This window comes from Eriocheir sinensis, chromosome 33, assembly GCF_024679095.1.
Source record: "Eriocheir sinensis breed Jianghai 21 chromosome 33, ASM2467909v1, whole genome shotgun sequence".
In the NCBI taxonomy this organism is placed as follows: Eukaryota; Metazoa; Arthropoda; class Malacostraca; order Decapoda; family Varunidae; genus Eriocheir; species Eriocheir sinensis.
The window spans coordinates 8,675,209-8,694,122 of NC_066541.1; the positions used below are offsets into that span (position 1 = coordinate 8,675,209).

At 39.5% G+C, this 18,914-nt stretch overlaps 1 protein-coding gene across 2 annotated transcripts; it reads left to right on the forward strand.

Moving 5' to 3' along the window:
* The first annotated feature begins 3,444 nt into the window (after positions 1-3,444).
* Positions 3,445-17,966, forward strand: LOC127006692 (solute carrier family 35 member B1 homolog). Of its 2 annotated transcripts, XR_007759698.1 has the most exons (10): positions 3,445-3,676; positions 7,599-7,696; positions 9,566-9,696; positions 10,041-10,149; positions 11,145-11,227; positions 12,264-12,390; positions 12,902-13,008; positions 13,318-13,471; positions 14,185-14,313; positions 15,698-17,966. XR_007759698.1 is itself a non-coding variant. In XM_050876896.1 (9 exons), exons 1-9 carry the CDS (start codon positions 3,579-3,581, stop codon positions 14,256-14,258), a joined length of 981 nt encoding a protein of 326 aa, XP_050732853.1. In that variant the 5' UTR covers positions 3,447-3,578; the 3' UTR covers positions 14,259-17,966. The 2 variants fall into 2 exon arrangements, 1 of the variants encoding a protein (XP_050732853.1); XM_050876896.1 differs by having other exon boundaries at positions 3,447-3,676; positions 14,185-17,966.
* The last annotated feature ends 948 nt before the right edge of the window (positions 17,967-18,914 follow it).

An 18,914-nucleotide genomic window follows, 5' to 3' on the forward strand; every position in this document is an offset into this window, starting at 1 on the left:
CTGTTGTATTTCTTCTTCCTTTATTAATATTATGGTTTGGTCTGAGTGAGGCGGAAACTATGCCATGTGGTGATCTCCATCTTTAGGGTTCCAAAATATGACTTTTCTCCATATTAAAGGTTATATTAACCACTCCCCACTCTGTCCTCTCCCCCTCAAATTTGTGTACCCTTCCTATGCACATGTGGCTACAGAACCTTCCTTCGTGCTCAGTTACCTGCATTACCATCCAACTTCACTGCACTCTTGTTTTGCCTATCCTAATGTAAATTCATTATCCTCCTTTACCTTTATAAAGACAATGTTATCCTTTCCTTGTCCCCTCTCTTTTTCTCACCCCACCCCCCCAACATTACAAGCAGAAATTGATATTTTGGCAAATTTTAGAAACAGGTCCCTTCTCTGCGTCCCTGGCTACTCTCTTTCGTGGCCTCTTCCCCCTCCAACCCCCATTTATCCACCTTCATTGCTTCCTCCTTCCACCTCCTCCCTTCATCATCCCATTTATCCACCTTTATTGCCTCTTCCCTCCACCTCCCCTTCGACCCCCCCTTCTTACTCACGGCCGTTATACCCTTCCACCACCCTATCCCCTGCAGTTCTACCCCTACTGTGGTTGCCTCCCTCCGGCTCCGCGTCCCCCTCATCCGCCTCCTCCCTCAAGCCCTCCGGAGCCTCAGCCAGCAAGTGGGTGTTGCCAGGTGATGGGTGGTCGTGTGTGTGTCCTCGTCCTGCCAAGGTTGTGTGTCATGCAAGAAGTTGTGGTGCCGCGCGGGGCCGAGTGGTTTAATAAAGACACTTGCAGCATTTCCTATTCACTCTTCTTTACACAGCTTTCCCCATTCGTTCTTGCAAGTCTTGAGGGGGAGAGCCGTCCATGAACTTGTAGTACCGCGAGGGGTCGAGTAGCTAAATATACAACAAACAGACTATGCCCACGTAAAGGCTTATTGGTAGCCTATTGTCGTTAACCACCTACATAAATTATTAACGTAGCTTTTCATAATTCAGCACGCATTTTTTTTTTTTGTCACTACACTCTACGATGCTTTTTAAACTATATTTGTGCTGCAGGAATATTCTGCATTTCAATACTACTCGTTTATGCAAGTATTTTTTTATATATTTTTTTTATTGCTACATTGCCCTTCCACAAAACGTGCAGAGTCATCGCCGTGCGCTGCCTGCCATGAGTATGATCGTTGTCGAGAATCGAGATACTCAAACCTTACTGTAATGCTGAAAACACTATGACAAAAAAAGAGCTCATTCCCTCCCAGCCCATGGTAGTTATATTCACTTCCGTTCTGCCTGCACCTCATCTCTCATTTCATTTATTTTCAAAGTAAAAAATGAAGATTAATCGGGTTTTCATGATTTTTTCACGTTTATGGTACAGAAGAGGGGTCCAACTACCACTAGCGTCATAAGTGTACCTCTGGAAATGCCCAATACCCTCTCAAAAAGTACCCTGTCAAACGTGAGTGTAAGCGGCGAAACGTTAGAGAATATGGTCTGTGCCCACAGCCTCCCCCATACCATTGGCATCATGGTGGCTGGTGATTAACTCTGCCATGCACGATGCGTCATTACTATCTAATGGTCATTTCTTTAATTTAATTTTGTGATGGGTACCATATGCATCAGACGTTGCAGAATACTGGTAGGAAAATATAGTAGAGGTCAGAAAATTTGAATTTTGTGAATGAGTTTTAATGAAATAATACCTAAAATAGATCAGCAGAGTAGATGAATTTTTGGAGAAAGAGATTTAGCAAGCAAAGATTGAATTTACGGAGAGGGAGTGCTGGAACAAGGAAAAGTGAAGATTTTTATGATGTGGCAACACATTAAATTTTGTGAGAAGGTATACCATAAGGGGACAGGGCCCAGAAGATATAGATAGATAGATAGATAGGTTTGTTTAGCTATGCATGAAGGTATGTGTCATTATTTTGTGGATCATGTTGATGGCTGGATAACTGGCACAGACTCAGGGAACAGAGAAAAATGAATACCAAAGCCAGATATGCCAAATGAAGTGTTCCTCCTCCCTTCTATCATTGAATTATCCTCTTGTTGATATCAGTCCTCTCCTTTCTCTTTCAGAACTCGTACTCGATATGGGGAAGATAAAGAGAAATTCACATATTCCCTAGCACTCGTATTTTTCCAGTGTATTAATTGTAAACGCGATATATGCTAAAATCATTGAGTATGCTTTTTGTAACTTTATATTTGCATGTTTAACTTTCTAACAGCATGTGTCTGCAGTTACTGTTGGCTTAATTTTTTAGTGTTATGGTGTGACAACTTAATTCATGAGTACATTTTTTTTTTTACTTGAAACTACAGAGATAGAGTTTTCTCTGACATCCATCTTGATAGACTAAAAGAATAGTCACATATGCCTGCTGGAATTGTTCATTCGCTATATACTTTTTAATTAATTATGAATATTAAAAATTGCTTCAAGCTGCATAATTATAGCTCTGACTCAGTGGAGGTTAGAGGTGCGACTAACACTTGTGGTGCAGTTAATTACCTCCACCATCACCCATCGTCTGAGCATGCAGAAAGTATTGCTCTTACAGTAAAAAAAAAAAAAGAATAGATGCTGTCATTTGTAATCATATAAACTTAAAAAGAATGCTTATGAACGAATCCTTGGTTTTGTACTTTTTTCCTGGGTTTTTGTTCTCCAGCTGTATATAGGACTGCAACAAAAAGTAGCATGAACGTTGGGTTATATGTATTAAGTGATGGATCGATTAAGATTTACCTGTCATCAGATTAAATTTAGCGAGTATACCTTGATCGTACACAGACCGTAGCAGCAGGAGTCATATTCTCAAAAATTTCGACGCCTTACATAATTTATTTTATTATATCTATTTCAAGAGGCTCTCGTATAGAAGTTGCAGCTATAGGAATTGCCATGGGTGGTTTCATATCTCTGGTGGTAGTGGTGCAATATTTCTACGTCATGAACAGGTAAAACATTCTTGAGAACCCGGCGAGGCATTTTTATATGGCCTTCAAAAATTATATCAAGAGCCCGAAGGGATTGAGAATACAGCACGGTTGCGTAAGTGGCAGTTGCGGCGGCAGTAATACAAATATAGACGACGTACGTGAGCTTTGTGGAGGAGGAGAGGGTTGTTCTATTTCCTCTCCTTCACCCTTCACCGTCCTCCTTACGCCACGTGTCATTGCTCGGTATCTACACGTATTAACACCGTAAAACCCTTAACCCGTGATGAACCTTCGCTCACGTCACATTAAGCATATAAATTACCGCCTCATAAAACAGCTTATTCACGGCGGGAGTTTAAAACATGGGAGTGAGGGGAAATCCATTGCTTGAGCCAAGGCAAAAGAAACTCGAGAAAATCAGTGCCACGTAAGGGTCCGGGATCAAGCTCTTTCGTCTATTGGGAGGACGTATAAGGCATTGGATCCCCCGTCAAGCATGTTTATAGTGGCGGGGTTCAGGCGCCTATAGGTCAGACAGGTGACAGCGGCGGGCGGTCTGGAGCGGCACTGCACACCTGGCTGGCACACCTGACGCTCGAGCCATGGCGGAGCAGACGCTTTTTCAGAGGATGAAGTTCTTTATCTACGCGGGAGGGATCTTCTTCCTCTACTTCTACTACGGCATCCTGCAGGAGTCCATGTGAGTGACGGGCAGCGGGAGAGTGACATTGTACCGGCACCTGCTGTTGTGTCCTGGCTGTGTGTGCTTGTGTTTGTGTTCACCTGTCAGTGCTTACCTTGGTTTCTCAGTGTGTTTTCCTGTTTACCTGTCCGAACTTACCTTGGTTTCTGTGTGCTTGTCTGTTTATTCACCTGTCCGAATTGATCGTGGTGTAGCTATGCCTGTCTGTGTTTTCCTGTTTACCTGTCCGAATTTACCTTGGTTTCTGTGTGCTTGTCTGTTTATTCACCTGTCCGAATTGATCGTGGTGTAGCTATGCCTGTCTGTGTTTATACTCGTGTTTGGGCTAATAAGAACATACGAACACAAGAACACAGGGAGACTGCAAGAGGCTGAGTGGCCTACACAGGGCAGGTCCAGAATCCCCCACCACGATGGGTGAGGTGTAGTTTCAGGGGTTACAGGTAGAGGCTTGATCCTCGTTTACCTTCGGTACGGGCGTACGCTCCAGTACCCTGTCACCTTCCTGCACCCACACCTCACTACCACTTGTCATCCTCATCCATGTAGCTATCCAGTCTACTCTTTAAACAAGCTATTGTCCCTGCACTAACTATGTGATTGCTTAGTCTATTCCATTCCCCCACCACCCTGGTACTAAACCAATGCTTGCCTATTTCCCTCCTAAATCTATACTTTTCTAATTTAAATCCATTACTGCATGTTCTGTTCTGCTGGCTAATTCTCTGAACTTCACTTATATCGCCTTTGTTGTAACCTTTGACCCATTTGAATACTTCTATCAGATCTCCCCACACTCTTCGTTTTTCTAGTGAATGTAAGTTGAGATGTTTCAGCCTATCTTGAGATGCTTGTTGAATGCTGTTGATGCTAATGCTGAAGAAGGGGTAGCCACCTCTTGCAGAGTTAATACTTACACTATGGAATGTTTTGTGGTCCCTGGATACAGGGCAGTAATGAATGACGGTAAAGATTCGTATTAGGTCCGTGCCAGTATCTCATAATATACTTTATGAAACATCAGTATCTCTTCATATATCTTTTCTACAAACTTTCAACAGTCATGGAAACGCTTTGAAAATCCAATTCAAGGACTTTTTTTTTTACTCTTGAAAATAGGGGATAATGTTTACGGAAGCGCGTCACCTCCTCTGGTGGCGGCCGTGACGACACTGCAGCCGCTGCAGCCGTAAAATAGGTCGCAGAGGGTTTAGGGTCGGGGAGCATATTTAAACTACTCCAACCGAACTTTACGACCTACTAACGACCCCCCCCTTCTAACCAGGGGGGGGCATAGCCCCCCACCCCCTGGACCCCCCCCACATGTATATGTGACTTATTTCAGCAAGGAGGTATTTCTCGCAACACCGGCTGCAGCGTCGCCAGAGGAGGCGATGCGGTTTCGTAAACATTATCCCCTATTTTCAAGAGTAAAAAAATAGTCCTTGAATTGGATTTTCAAAACGTTTCCATGACTGTTGAAGGTTTGTAGAAAAGATATATGAAGAAATACTGATGTTTCATAAGGTAGGTAATCAGATACTGGCACGGACCTAAAACGAATCTTAACCTGAATGACTTCTGGAAATAATTTGGTATTAATCTTGATTAGGGCCCAGCTCACAGCCACGAATGCCTTGGTGCTCTGTGAAGGGTTTAGTGTCCATACAACACATTGCCGTATTGTTTTGCTGTCGCAAATCACTCGTTCTTGTGATATAAAAAATTTTGTCGTAAATGTTTACGTCAGTTGTGCAGTCACGCCTGCCCGCGCCGCCATGGTGGTGGTGGTAGGAGGGACTGTAGGGTTGCCAGATGCTTCAATAAGAGAAATCCTCATACCACGTCATGATAATATATAATAATATATATATAATATATCAAATGATAATGAGGATAATATTCACGAAAGCGTAGCCTCCTCTGGCGGCGGCCGCGGCTGCGGCCCATCTGGTGTTGCGAGAAATACCTCGCACGGGTGTCCAAGTTGAACCTCTCTGCAAGCTATTTTGTGGCTGCGGTGGCGGGTGTTCAACATGCTTTGAAAAGTTGTTTTTTTAGTGATTCAGTGATTTATGACAGAAAGAGTTAGCAGAGTATTTCATAGCACACCGAAAACTACCCCCCCAAAAAATAGTCTCATCCACCAGTGTGAGTTGGGTCCTAATCTGGACATTTACCATAAAAAGGAGGGTCAAGGGTGCACACACACACTGCCAAAATACAATGTGCTTGACTGTGCTCATAAACTTTATACAACAATATTGAGAAATTTCTCTAGTTTTCCAAAAACGTAGTTACTGTACTGCATTCAGAGAAATAAGATACAACACATATGTTATGCCAGTATTTACCATGTGACATGGCTACTTTTATTTCCATATAGCCAAGCAAAGTCTTGGCATAGTATGGCATCAGACCCACTAAAGCTGCCACTGAATAACATATTTTTACCTTTGATTATATTACTTATTGGTATGACACGAGATTCACTGTTGACCTCATACTATTTGACTTTTTTGAAGCCTAAAACAGTTCATCAAGTTATATTAGATTTACTTTCTTATGATGTCTCAAGTAGCTTTCTGTCTTGGATTCATGGTTTTCCAACTACTGTAACAATTTTATGGGGTTTGGATGTGTGATAGGAATGAATGAAAATGATTTTGTGATGAGAGGGTATGAGAGGAAGATTAAGAGAACTGGTATAAGTGGAAACCCCTCGTAAAATAGGGTAAAGGTAAAGTTGGGAGCATATGCTACAGCTGTGTGTGGCCATGGTGCTCATCTCTGTATCACTTACCCTTGAGTCTGTGGTGGGGGGAAATCCATTAACCCAGGATACAGGGCCAGTGCAACATCTGGGTTACTACAGTTTACCTTCCCCAGGTTTCCCCAGGTACCCATTTATTGACAATTAGAAAAATAAGACTGAACAGCTGGGTTGGCTGCATGGCAACTGCCCAAGCTGGGATTCAAACCCAGGCCCACAGATTCATAGTAAAGCACCATCACAGAGACCCATAAATAGGGTAAACTCTTGTTAAAGGTCACTCATGGATTTCATATACAATATATTTTTTATGACATTTTGATGTGTGTTAAAAATATGATGAACATTTCCCTGCTAATAACCATTACAATTGGCTACTGGATGAAAAAACAAAAACGAAAACAAAAGAACATACCAGCTCACCATCACTTGTGTACCACTCTCCAAAATGTGAAAACAACAACAACCTAATGGAAAACAACCTAACCTTGACAGTTATCTAAATGCATCTAAAGAATCACCTATCGCCAGTAAATAGTATCATAGCCTATCCCAACATTTACTCATTAAGTCATTACCCATAGCATTGGTATCATGGTGGCTGGTGAATAACTCTGCCATGCACGATGCTTCATCACTATCTTATGGTCATTTCTTTAGTTTAAATTTGTGATGGGTATCATGTGCATCAGACGTTACAGAATACTGGCAGGAAAATATAGTAGAGGTCAGAATATTTGAATTTTGTGAATGAGTTTTAATGAAATAATACCTAAAATAAATCAGTAGAGTAGATGAATTTTTGGAGAAAGAGATTTGGCAGACAAAGATTGAATTTACGGAGAGGGAGTGCTGGAACAAGGAAAAGTGAAGATTTTTATGATGTGGCTACACATTTGGGGGAAGTTACCATAAGGGGACAGGGCCCAGGAGCTATTGATAGATAGATAGATAGATTTGTTTAGCTATGCATGAAGGTATGTGTCATTATTTTGTGGATCATGTTGATGGCTGGATAACTGGCACAGACTCAGGGAACAGAGAAAAATGAATACCAAAGCCAGATATGCCAAATGAAGTGTTCCTCCTCCATTCTATCATTGAATTATCCTCTTGTTGATATCAGTCCTCTCCTTTCTCTTTCAGAACTCGTACTCGATATGGGGAAGATAAAGAGAAATTCACATATTCCCTGGCACTCGTATTTTTCCAGTGTATTGTAAATGCGATATATGCTAAAATCAGTGAGTATGCTTTTTGTAACTTTATATTTGCATGTTTAACTTTCTAACAGCATGTGTCTTCAGTTACTGTTGGCTTAGTGTTATGATGTGACAACTTAATTCATGAGTGCATTTTTTTACTTGAAACTACAGAGATAGAGTTTTCTCTGACATCCATCTTGATAGACTAAAAGAATAGTCACATATGCCTGATTGAATTGTTCATTCACTATATAGTTGTAAATGGGGGGATTGACAGCCACAGACAACATTTGATACTACTTGAGAAACTCTCAACATGTACCCTTTTTTTTAACCCTCTCGCACACTGTAAATTTCCAATAAGTTTCTGTTCCACTCATCATGCATTTCTCAGGCCCGACTGGTCTTTTTTTGCCGCCGTGATACTTTACATTCCCGGATGTATTTTGCCCTCACAGATATATCGTATCCCAATAAATTTTGTATCAATGGCTTTATAAAGACTTGTACTAGAACATGCGAAAAAAAAAAAAAAAAAAAAAAAATATATATATATATATATATATATATATATATATTTATATATATATATATATATATATATATATATATATATATATATATATATATATATATATATATATATATATATATATATATATATATATATATAAATAAATAAACAATACAAACTTGTTTCAAGTCTCTGTATTGAGTATTGTAGACAATTAATCCTAAGTACCAACTCTTCCCCACTCGCTAGCTCGAAATTTTGTGGGCCAACTTTTTTAGCCGAATATATGTTTCGAAGCGGAATTTAGTGAGGATTCTTATGGTATCCTCAAAATCGTCATACGCCTATTAGTTCCCAAGTTACACCGAGAAAACTGTATTTTTTTTCCTTTCCCATCAGAGTAGGCTAACAACTAAAAATCGCTCAAAGCTTCTCATCTACGCTCCTTAGAAAGGTTGCCATATGTTACCATTAAGAAACTTATCCCAACAAATGACACTTCCAAATTTGACGCACTTTCACTGAAAACTTAATTTTTAATTAATTTTTTTTGCTTATATGACATGCTTCGCATCATCGTGCGCCAGGATCTTTTACGCTTTGATGACGCCTAATGTGTCATCGTGTGCGAGAGGTTTACTTGATTATGAATATTAAAAAAAATTCATGCTGCTTAATTATAGCTTTAACTCAGTGGAGGTTAGACATGTGGACTTACACTTGTGGTGCATTTACCTCCACCATCACCCATCATCAGAGCGTGCACGCAGACAAAGTATTGCTCTTACAGTCAAAAAAAGAATAGATGTTTATGAATTAATTCTTTGGTTTTGTACTTTATTCCTGGGTGTTTTTTTCTCCAGCTGTACTGGAACACTAGGATGAGGGAAAATAGCATGAACATGTTTTTAATTGTTTTTAAGACATTTTTTTCTATATTTTTACAAAATTGGGTTATATGTATTAAGTGATGTAAAAACATTGTATTACACAATATGAAAATAATTGTTGATTAGAATGTAGACCTTCTCATGGTATTTTGTAGGATTCCAGTTTTAGTCATTTGATGAGCTGTTCTATAATTTATTTTTATTTTTTTTCCATTTTGCACATTCCCAGTGTTTAAGATGCATGCAAGATCATTATTGTCACAAGGGTGATCAGCAGCTTATCTGAATTATGTTCTCCAAAAGGATGCTGACTTTCAAGGGCCTTGTGATTGCAAACATAAAAGAATGCTTGGTTTCCTACTATTGCACCCCTTTTATTTTGATTAGGTGTAAGAATCACTCACCTTCATAACACCTGTTTTGAGTATTGACCTTGCCCCATCTCCTCATGCCCTCCCCTGCCCTGTCCTGCCCCTGTCTGGCCCTGCCCACCCTGTCCTTCAGTGGGAATGTTCGTTCTGGCGCAGGGTGAGGACACCACTCGTCGGCTGTACTACGCCTCGTGCGCCCTCACCTACCTACTGGCCATGGTGTCCTCCAACATGGCCCTCCAGTGGGTCAACTACCCCACACAGGTCAGCAACTCGCTTTCCTGAGACAGTAATTATCTTTGTGTCCATTCTTCCTGAGCTTCTGCAACACTCAGCACAAAACAGTATTACATGTCTGATGTTTAAAGGGCATTGCAGTCCTTCGTGAATTGTCTTGCCCCATTTCTACATTAATGGAGAAGGAATTTTCGTCTATTTCAATTTCTTTTGTGATATTTGCAAAATAATTATCCAAACATCATGCTCTATTTCTAGTTATTTAAAATGTGTTAGTAATTCATTCATGGCAAAATATTATTCACTGGTTTGGGTTTGTTGGGCTAGTGACTTCATTAACTTTAATGATTGTGAATGCACAACATCCACAGGTGGTGGGCAAGTCTTGCAAACCAATTCCTGTGATGGTGTTGGGGGTATTGCTGGGTCGCAAGTCCTACTCGTGGAGGAAGTACGTCTTTGTGCTCATGATTGTTCTAGGTGAGTGACCATGGTCTTCGGAGCTTCAGGTGATCCAGTGATGTATGTCTGAAATTACGTATACCATTAGGAAAAGGTTTCTGAGTAAGAAAAACATCAGTTTTTATCAACTTTTACTTTCAACTGGAATAGTACTTTATAAAATGGGGATGTCAAGTCTCAAAAGTCTGAAAACTCAATAATGGAAGGAAAGGAAGTTTTGTGAAATAGTCTTTGATGCATAGCCTTTGCCCATAATGCACTTAACATGGGCTAGGATCACAGGATCTGCACTAGCACCCCAAGATGTCCCAAAGTCCCTGAACTTTAGAAGGTGGACACTAGCTTTTAGGTTATAAATCATAAGTATCATGGTTCATTCACTCGGTTATTAATTTTTAATTCCAGCTTCCCTTAACTCCAATTCATTGCCCTCTTGGCTCTTCTCATCCTTGAAGCAGTTTCCTTTCTCACTGGAGTTTTCTCCAAATATGATGATAAGGCAGTTAAATTCCTTTAATACTACCAAAGCTGCTCTATTGATTTGTACCTTGCACTGCATATTGCCCTCCCTTACCTTTGCTCTCATGCTTTAGACATGCTTTGATATATATAAATAATAATAATAATAATAATAATAATAATAATAATAATAATAATAAATGGTTTATTCATTTGTAGGCAGCCATAAGGCTGAAAATACACAAAAATACCATACAATGAGTAATGTGGTGAGTAATGGGGGAAGTGGGGAAGGGTGATGTGTGTGTGTGTGTGTGTGTGTGTGTGTAGGAGTGGAGGGGTCATGTGATCATGGAGGTGTTAATGACCCTCACAAGTGTCGGTATCGCACTAAGTTGATACCTGTCCGTGCGAGTTTTGACCGGGACGAGACTGGTAAGTGTGTATGATGAATACATTGAAAAATTAAATAGCATACTAATTCCTTGTACTTTAGAAGTACTTCAAATGTAAGTGTTGTTAATGTCAAGCATTCATATATGTATCTCTTTTAGGAGTTGCACTCTTCATCTATAAGGACTCCAAAGCTGAAGCTTCATCAGCTGGGGATGGTCTGGGGCTTGGTGAGGTACTTCTGGTGAGTAAATAATTCAGTGCATCTGTACGGGACTGCAGAATACAGTATTCCTCCCTGCAGCTGGAGGCTTTACCCTCATTTGTTCCACTTGCATCCCTTTTTTACATGAAACATCAAAAGAGGAAAGCACTTGTGATATCTCATTGTCTAGACAGAAGGTTGACACCTTTCCCATTTCCACATGTCATTAGCAATTATGGTGTTATTAGTTATAAGAGCTGGTTTTAGGCTGGATCAGGAAATCAAGCAGAGCCTCTGGTCAATGGTGAGACATAAAAAGATATCTGAATTTTATGTACATTTATTTTAAATTAAGAATTATAAGTTAGTTTTTATGGGTTTTGGAGGCTCTGTTCCTTCGTTTTTTGGGAATAACAGTAATAAATCATTGGACTAGCTTCATATTTTGTGAGATTGTTTCAGACCTCCCGCTAATTTTTGGCACTGTCTTTTATTAACGAAAGTAAGTAATTAATGCACTTCCCTTTTATATGTAACGTAAAATTCTGCGCTGAGGAGCTATCCTATAGCATGAATGTATTGTGACTTTGCTGTGATGTCACTCCCTAGGCTCTGCCTCATAGTTACCTTCCAACAGCAGTAGTAAACACAAGCAAGAAAGCTGAGAGGAACAGTTTTTGAAGAATTTTATTTTGCTCTGTCAGTCTATCTTACTTTAAGCAGAGTTTACTCTGTTTCCTCCTGGGAGGAATGTGGCATGGGAAGGGTACTTGCTTGGAGATTCGCCTGGGAAAACCCCAGTGAGTGGCGTACTAGGGTGGGCGAGGCATGCCCCAATCAATTGACTAGGCTAAGTGATCTAATTTTTAGGCTCATGATATGCAACAATGTATAATATCTTGATGACACTGAATAAATACAGAAATGCTGTCAGTGGCAGGAGTGGTGGTCTCACCTGCCCGTGAGGAGGAGAACTCTCAAATTGGGTGTAAAGGGTTTAAGTTCTGTAGACTACAGGTTCATGCATAGCATTTGTATTTGAAAATTCTCCCAGCTGATGCACCTTTTGTTGCAGGTGTTGTCCCTCACCATGGATGGCTTGACAGGTGCTGTGCAGGAGCGCATGATTGCTGAGTCCAAGACCAAGTCTGGACACATGATGCTCAACATGAACCTCTTCTCCATTGGCTACCTGGCCATTGGTGGGTTGTGGGGTTCACCTGTAGGGGGCAGTTACTGTAACTCACAGAAGGGGTTTTATGAGGCTCCAAAGTGTCTTTGATTTTATGAGTTATGTACAATAAGGTAGTCTATTTTCAAAGGTTTTACTTGTGAAGCTTAATAACTTATAATTTTAGTGATGTGCATTTCATTGACAAATTTACAGAAATTGATGTAGAATGGAAATGGTGGGTAGAGTATAGGTTATGATAAGGTAATGGACTGAGTTTTTTTTTATGTGCTGCCTATTGCAGCCAGTAGGCTCTTTTGAGGGGCCTAGTGGATAGCCCCACCTTGTTAGTGGCACAAATGAATTTTATCTTAAGTGGCTGCTATGATATATGAGTTATATGTTTTATCTGGCCTTATAGATATGGATACACTAGTATACTTGGTCACGCCAGTCACTGCTCCTTAAGTGCATACGAGTAAGTGTTTCAGAACCTAAAGCTGTATGCTTACTGCCTTCTGACCATCATATGTTCCCCTCAGCTCTTCTGCTCACTGGGGAAATATTCACCTTCATTGGGTTTGTCCAGCGCTTCCCGGAGGTGCTCACAAAGATGCTGATTTTCAGCATATGTAGCGCACTGGGCCAGGTTAGTGCTGTCTTGAGACTGTTTTCTTGAAAATTCATGTTCATACAATACAGAAATATGCAATTGATTCTGTGAAACTGCATGACATTATTCTTTATTCAGATGCTAAGATTATATTAATGTGTCAATAATTTTTTTCTAGTCCATCTTCACTATTTAAATCATATTTTTTTGCATGAAAAAAAAGCAAGCAAGTGTGGCTTTCCACTGAAAGATATGAAAAAAACATTGCGAAATATGTATAATGTGCTGAAATATTAGATTCGCACCAAAATGAAACCTTTATTGATTTGCATGTTTTCCTTTCAGTTCTTTATTTTTTTGATGGTGAGTGATTTTGGGCCTCTGCCGTGCTCTGTTGTCACCACCACCCGCAAGTTTTTCACTGTCCTCGGCTCAGTTATCCTCTTTGGCAACAGACTATCTGACAGACAGTGGTTGGGGACTGCATTTGTTTTCTCAGGTAGGTGACTTTATATCTAAAGTGTTTTTTCCCTTTTTTTGAAAGGCTCCATTCATGCTTGTACATGTAAGGCATGTGCTAATGGTGGAAAGCTGTAGCAAGGAGACGGGATGATTTTTTTGAAGTTTTATTTTACTACTGCTACGTTGCTGATGCCAACCTTCAACACATGGCATATAAGATTCTGCAATGCAAAGACATGCAACATTTATAGCTGAGGCATGCCAGCACCTTACCATCTTGTTTTGTATTTATACCAGGGATGTTGTTATTGTTTTTCATATTGTTATGCTTGTGTTGTCATTTTTAGTGTGGACATCCTTAGGACCCATTTACTAGGCAGGCTTACCTTTTCAGACTTCAGTCTTTCTTGTACTTTTATTTATTTGTTAAATTTTTACTTACGACATCATAACTCTCCACACTTTGCCCACAGTAAAAAGGATAGAGCTAATGGTTATGATGATTGTGGATTGTGTTTGAATATCATCATTGGAGTTGCACAGTTATAGGATTTCATAACTTTAATTGTAATATATTTGTGTGTTTCAAAGTTAATCCAAGAAGAACAAACCATCTAGTTGGCTTGCTTTTAAGTAATGATCTTTTATGAAGTAATTACAAATTGCACACAATTTCTACTTATTATATGTTGTACTACTGAGTTGTGTGGTGTCAGAGAATCCTTAATGAAGGACACATGCATTTCACAGGCCTCACGTTAGACGCAGTGTATGGCAAGACTCCCAAGAAGGCGGTGGAGGAGGGAAAGGCGAGTAAAGAATGAAATAGTACTGCCGTCAAGATTTACTAAGATGCTCGAGGAGCGTGAGGGAATGGAGGTAACAGGTCTGAGGAGGAGGTTGTGCTGGTGTGCCTGTCTGCAATTATTTTGAACTAATGGAAGATGTGTGCCAGTGCATGTGTCTGAGATTAGTTGAAAATATTTGCTGATGTATGATTGTGGATGCATTTGAAATTTATGAAATATATAAGCTCTCCATGAAACAGTGTGCTCTTATTGTCTTGAGAAAAGGTCAATTCAGTATTTTATCAATTAAATTAGTTGCATAATATGTATTTTACACAGAAAAAATGCAGTCTTGAATAAAATATAACTTGCAAAGAAATCAAGTCTTTTCAAGGTCTGAAAATGGGAATTGAAAAGTGTAACAATAGTCATGAGATGCCTATTTTTATGAGACCCTGCTTTATAGATACTGGTGCTACTAAATGAAGATATTTATTTTGTATTTTTTGTACTACATCCCATTGTGTGTGTGCCATGAAGCCCATGTCTCGCTGAAGGTTTGGCCTGTGGTGGCTTGGGAGGCCATGTAGCACTTTTTTCCAATCATTTCTGATCACTTGTGGAGCAAAGGTGAAATCTACTGCTGCTTAATGGAAGGTTTATGAATGCTTTTCAAAGCTATTTTATACGAGCGTCACTTGAACAAAGTAAATTGAAAAATTACAAGAGCAGTGCTTATTGTTGCACTAATTGTTGTCTTTGATTTTTTGTTTGTCTTATGTGGCACCTTCAACTAATGGATCAGTCCTTTGTGTGTCTATGCCTTGATACACGTGAGTTGTTAAGTGTTAAGTGTTTGGTTTATGTAAAGTCAGCAAGGATTCAGGAATTTGTAGGCTTAGGTCTGTTTAGGAGAAAAGTGTAGAGAAAAGATTGAAGTGAGTCATGCATGATTTGAAAACTAATTTTACTTTATGAAAGATTGAGGAGTATGCTTGGGGTGGTTTGTGAGTGTCCTGTTGCTCCTCAGCATCTTGAGGTAATTGATGGGTGGTGTTTGGTGGTGAGTGGTGCGTTGATGGGTGATGAAGCGGCAGGGGGAAACTGGGATATGCCCAAGGCCCTGTTGTGGAGAAGGACCTCTTGGCATCACTCACAGCATCCGTGGGAAGAACACAGGAGGGTGTGGGGAATATTATTCATATTTATCTTGTGTTCATTTCATAATGAAAACATTTATCACCCATCATTATCATTGTCCTTATCCCAGTCATCCTCATAGTCACTGTCATCTAAACATCCCCTTTTTCATTCAACATGTGGAATGGTAGCTTCAAATGTTTGTTGTAGATACTCCCAAAACAAAAAATTCCCTTATGTAAGCAAGATTGCCAAACTGACTGAACAAGAGACATCACAAGCTTATGCAGGTGAACAGTCAAAGTACATGTTCTCCTTTTCTCCCTGCCAAGTAGTGAGGCTGCAGGTTGAGGCCTCCTGACCCCCCCACCCATAGCAGATGGGACGAGCAGAGGCTAGGAGTGATATGCTAGGGCCAGAGGAATGCTTTGTACAGCCTGAACTGTTTGCCATGTAAGTTCTTCCATCCTGCACATGTTTAGTTCTCTTGTTACTCCTCTTGATTGGTAGCTTTTTGTTTTATTTTTCATCGGAGTTTCTGCTTGGTTTCTTTTTCTTTGAATATTTGTGATTTTTTTTGTTTATTTGTAGTTTGAAACATCTGTAGTTTTATTGTGTATTTGTTTATTTATTTGTGTTTTGAGACATTCATAGTTTTGTTGTTTATTTTTGTTTATTTATTTGTATTTTGACACATTTGTAGTTTTTTTGTTTCTTCTCATTTTCTTTTGAAACACATGTTTGTTAAGTTTTAGTAGTTAAACTTGCTCTCTGTTGATAATAGACTTTATTTTTAGTCCTGTTAATTTTGTATTCTGTATATTAGGCAAAGATTGAAAGCATTTATGTTATGTTATAGTCTGACACAAATATGAAGTCAATTTGGGTGGGGCCCAAACCTCTCCACAGAGGCACTGCATCACCCCCAATACATCACTCTCTCCCTCCTGTCACCTGTGTGCTATTTGAAATTCTGCATCTAATAATCTGTATGCATTAAAAAAGATTTGAAAGCTCTACGGGCAGGGAATTCCCAGAGTGGTCCCTGCCCAAACTGACTTCATAGTTGAGTTGGACCATAGTAGAGTTTGATTCTCTTCTCGTCACTTATAACCATATGTATGAAATAATTTGAAATGTTATGGTGCCTATTATGTCAGTGATATACCATTATTTTAGTTTCCTCTGTGTATCCTGTCCTTACTCCCTCACCCTTATTTTTCAATTCATGTCTAGAGAACATTAAAATCCATATCCGCTTCTTTATTATTATCAAGCCGGTTGTCCCATGGGTAATAGTCCAGGGCATAGTTAGCAGGGCTGGGCAAGTACTGTTACTTGTACTACTGGTACTCCCTTGACGATCTTGGTACTGATACCAAATGTCTTGTCTATACCACTAAGCACTAAGCGAGTAAACACTGATGCATTGGGGCATTGAAAAAGCAGGACTTGGGGGGGTAGAACACCCCATGGTGCCAGGCTGAGGGATGAATATTGCCGCATTGTGAGGCTGGCATTGCCAGCTTGAAAGGTGCTCTATCTTGTTTCTTAGTTATTATATTCATTATTTATTTGTTATAATCTTTAACATTTTGGTTGACAGTGGTGCACATTCACACTGCCTGATGGCTAATATTGAACCTAGAGAAAGGCTACACCTGTTTAGTCATGACTGTCATTGACCTTGACCTTGCTCCTCTCTGCATTGATAAGACAACATGATGATCTTGCTAAGTGAGTCCTGTGTAGTTAACACAGAGGTTTTAGGCTCCAACAGCTACCTATACTGAGCCAATGAGGCCATGTCACACTGTGAGCCCAGCTGTTAGCTTGTCATGCTGGTACTACTGCTACTAGAGTCTTTCAAGTACTGGTATGCTCAGTACTGAAATCAACAAAACCCGACTAGCCTTAACAGTTAGACTGAAGAGTCATAAAGAAACATTCAGCATTGCTAAGTTAAAGTGTTCTATTTTATTTGTCTTTGCATATGAAAGTAAATAACTGCCTTAAAACTCATTTGTTGAGTCTGGGTTCTACTGTGAGAAGTGCATTGTTAGGGAACTGATACCCAGGAATAATATAGTCTGCTTGTTATTTTTGCATCATTGTTTAGCAAGTTATTTCCTTATCTCACATGCTAGAGGTCTTGTTCATTTTATACTTTTAAATGCCCAGTACAGTGCAGTGATAAACATGCACTTTTCATACGAGGCACACATCATCTTGACTTTATTTCATTACTTGTAAAGTTATTTTCTCTGTGATTCCTTTATACAAACAATATTCACTATTGTGTTTCAAATGTAACTCATTACAAATGAGCACCTGCTCTTGAGTAAGGTTATAGTTTTTGTTATAAGATAACTTCTACACACTGGCAGCAGTAGGTTTAAATTAATGGTGCCTGGTAAACCTAATGATCAGTTTTGGCATATCAATTAGATGGCCTTGTAGTTTGTTGGTAAATCACACCAGAAGATGTGAAGAGGTTAAAAGATTAAAGTACACTGATGAAATGCTGGTGATTGCACTTGTGGTGCAGGTGTTTCATGGAAAATGTTTATATTTTTATGTTGAAGTAAATATTCCTTAATAAAATATTTTTTTGTGACCTAAAGGAGCTGGTATAAGTTTTATGCTGAATTGCATAAATCATTTTAAAGGCAGTCACATGAACCATACGGCTGCTTGTTCCTTTCTTTGGCTATAGGCTGGATAGTTAGTCTGAAAACCATGGCTGGCAGGTGAAATGGCCAATGGCTGGGTTGTGGCTCATGCAAGAATTGGCTGTCATGTGATCTCGTTGAGGAAGTTAAGACTTGAGTGAGGCAGAAAAGTGAGGCTATGGTGTGTTAATTTGAAGGATGTTTTCCTGTGATTACATAATTTAAAAGCATGCCTCTAGAATACTTACACTCGCATTTTATTTACTTTTTTTCATCTAGAAAGTCAATAAGAAAGCATAGTTTCCTCTCCTTTTGCATTTGCGAGGTTCACAAATGCACAAATACATGGAAAACCTCGTACCTTTTAGGCGGCAAGTTAAAAAAAAGTCATGTAATATATGTTAACTGGAGGAAAGGCATTAAAACAAAACATAGAGGTGTTAAGAAAGGAGAGTGCTACATGTGGTGGTAAATTTAAGTATTAACAATGATCTCGTAGGTAACTGAGAAGGTGTTATGTAGGTTATATTGGGCTAAACTTTTGTGGCATGTGCTTGGCTAGTGGTCACGGCATATGGCTTGTGCTGCTGGAAGAGAATCCATATTTTTATTAAGCTCTCAGGAAAGTCATTAATGATTTTCCTAACACTCCTAAAAAAGATGCCATTTTTCATCTTTTTTCCTCCATCCTCATTAAATCAGACTTTCGCTGCTAAGTGAGAAAAAAAAATCTTATTAGCATACAAAATAGGGAGCAAGGGGCAGAACTTTTCAGCCTGCATCTCCCTCTTAATTAACACACATAAATTAAATACAAAGCCAGAATGTTACAATGGTTGAGTTTGTGTTGCAGGCGAGTGTGTGCGGCTCGGGGGGGCAG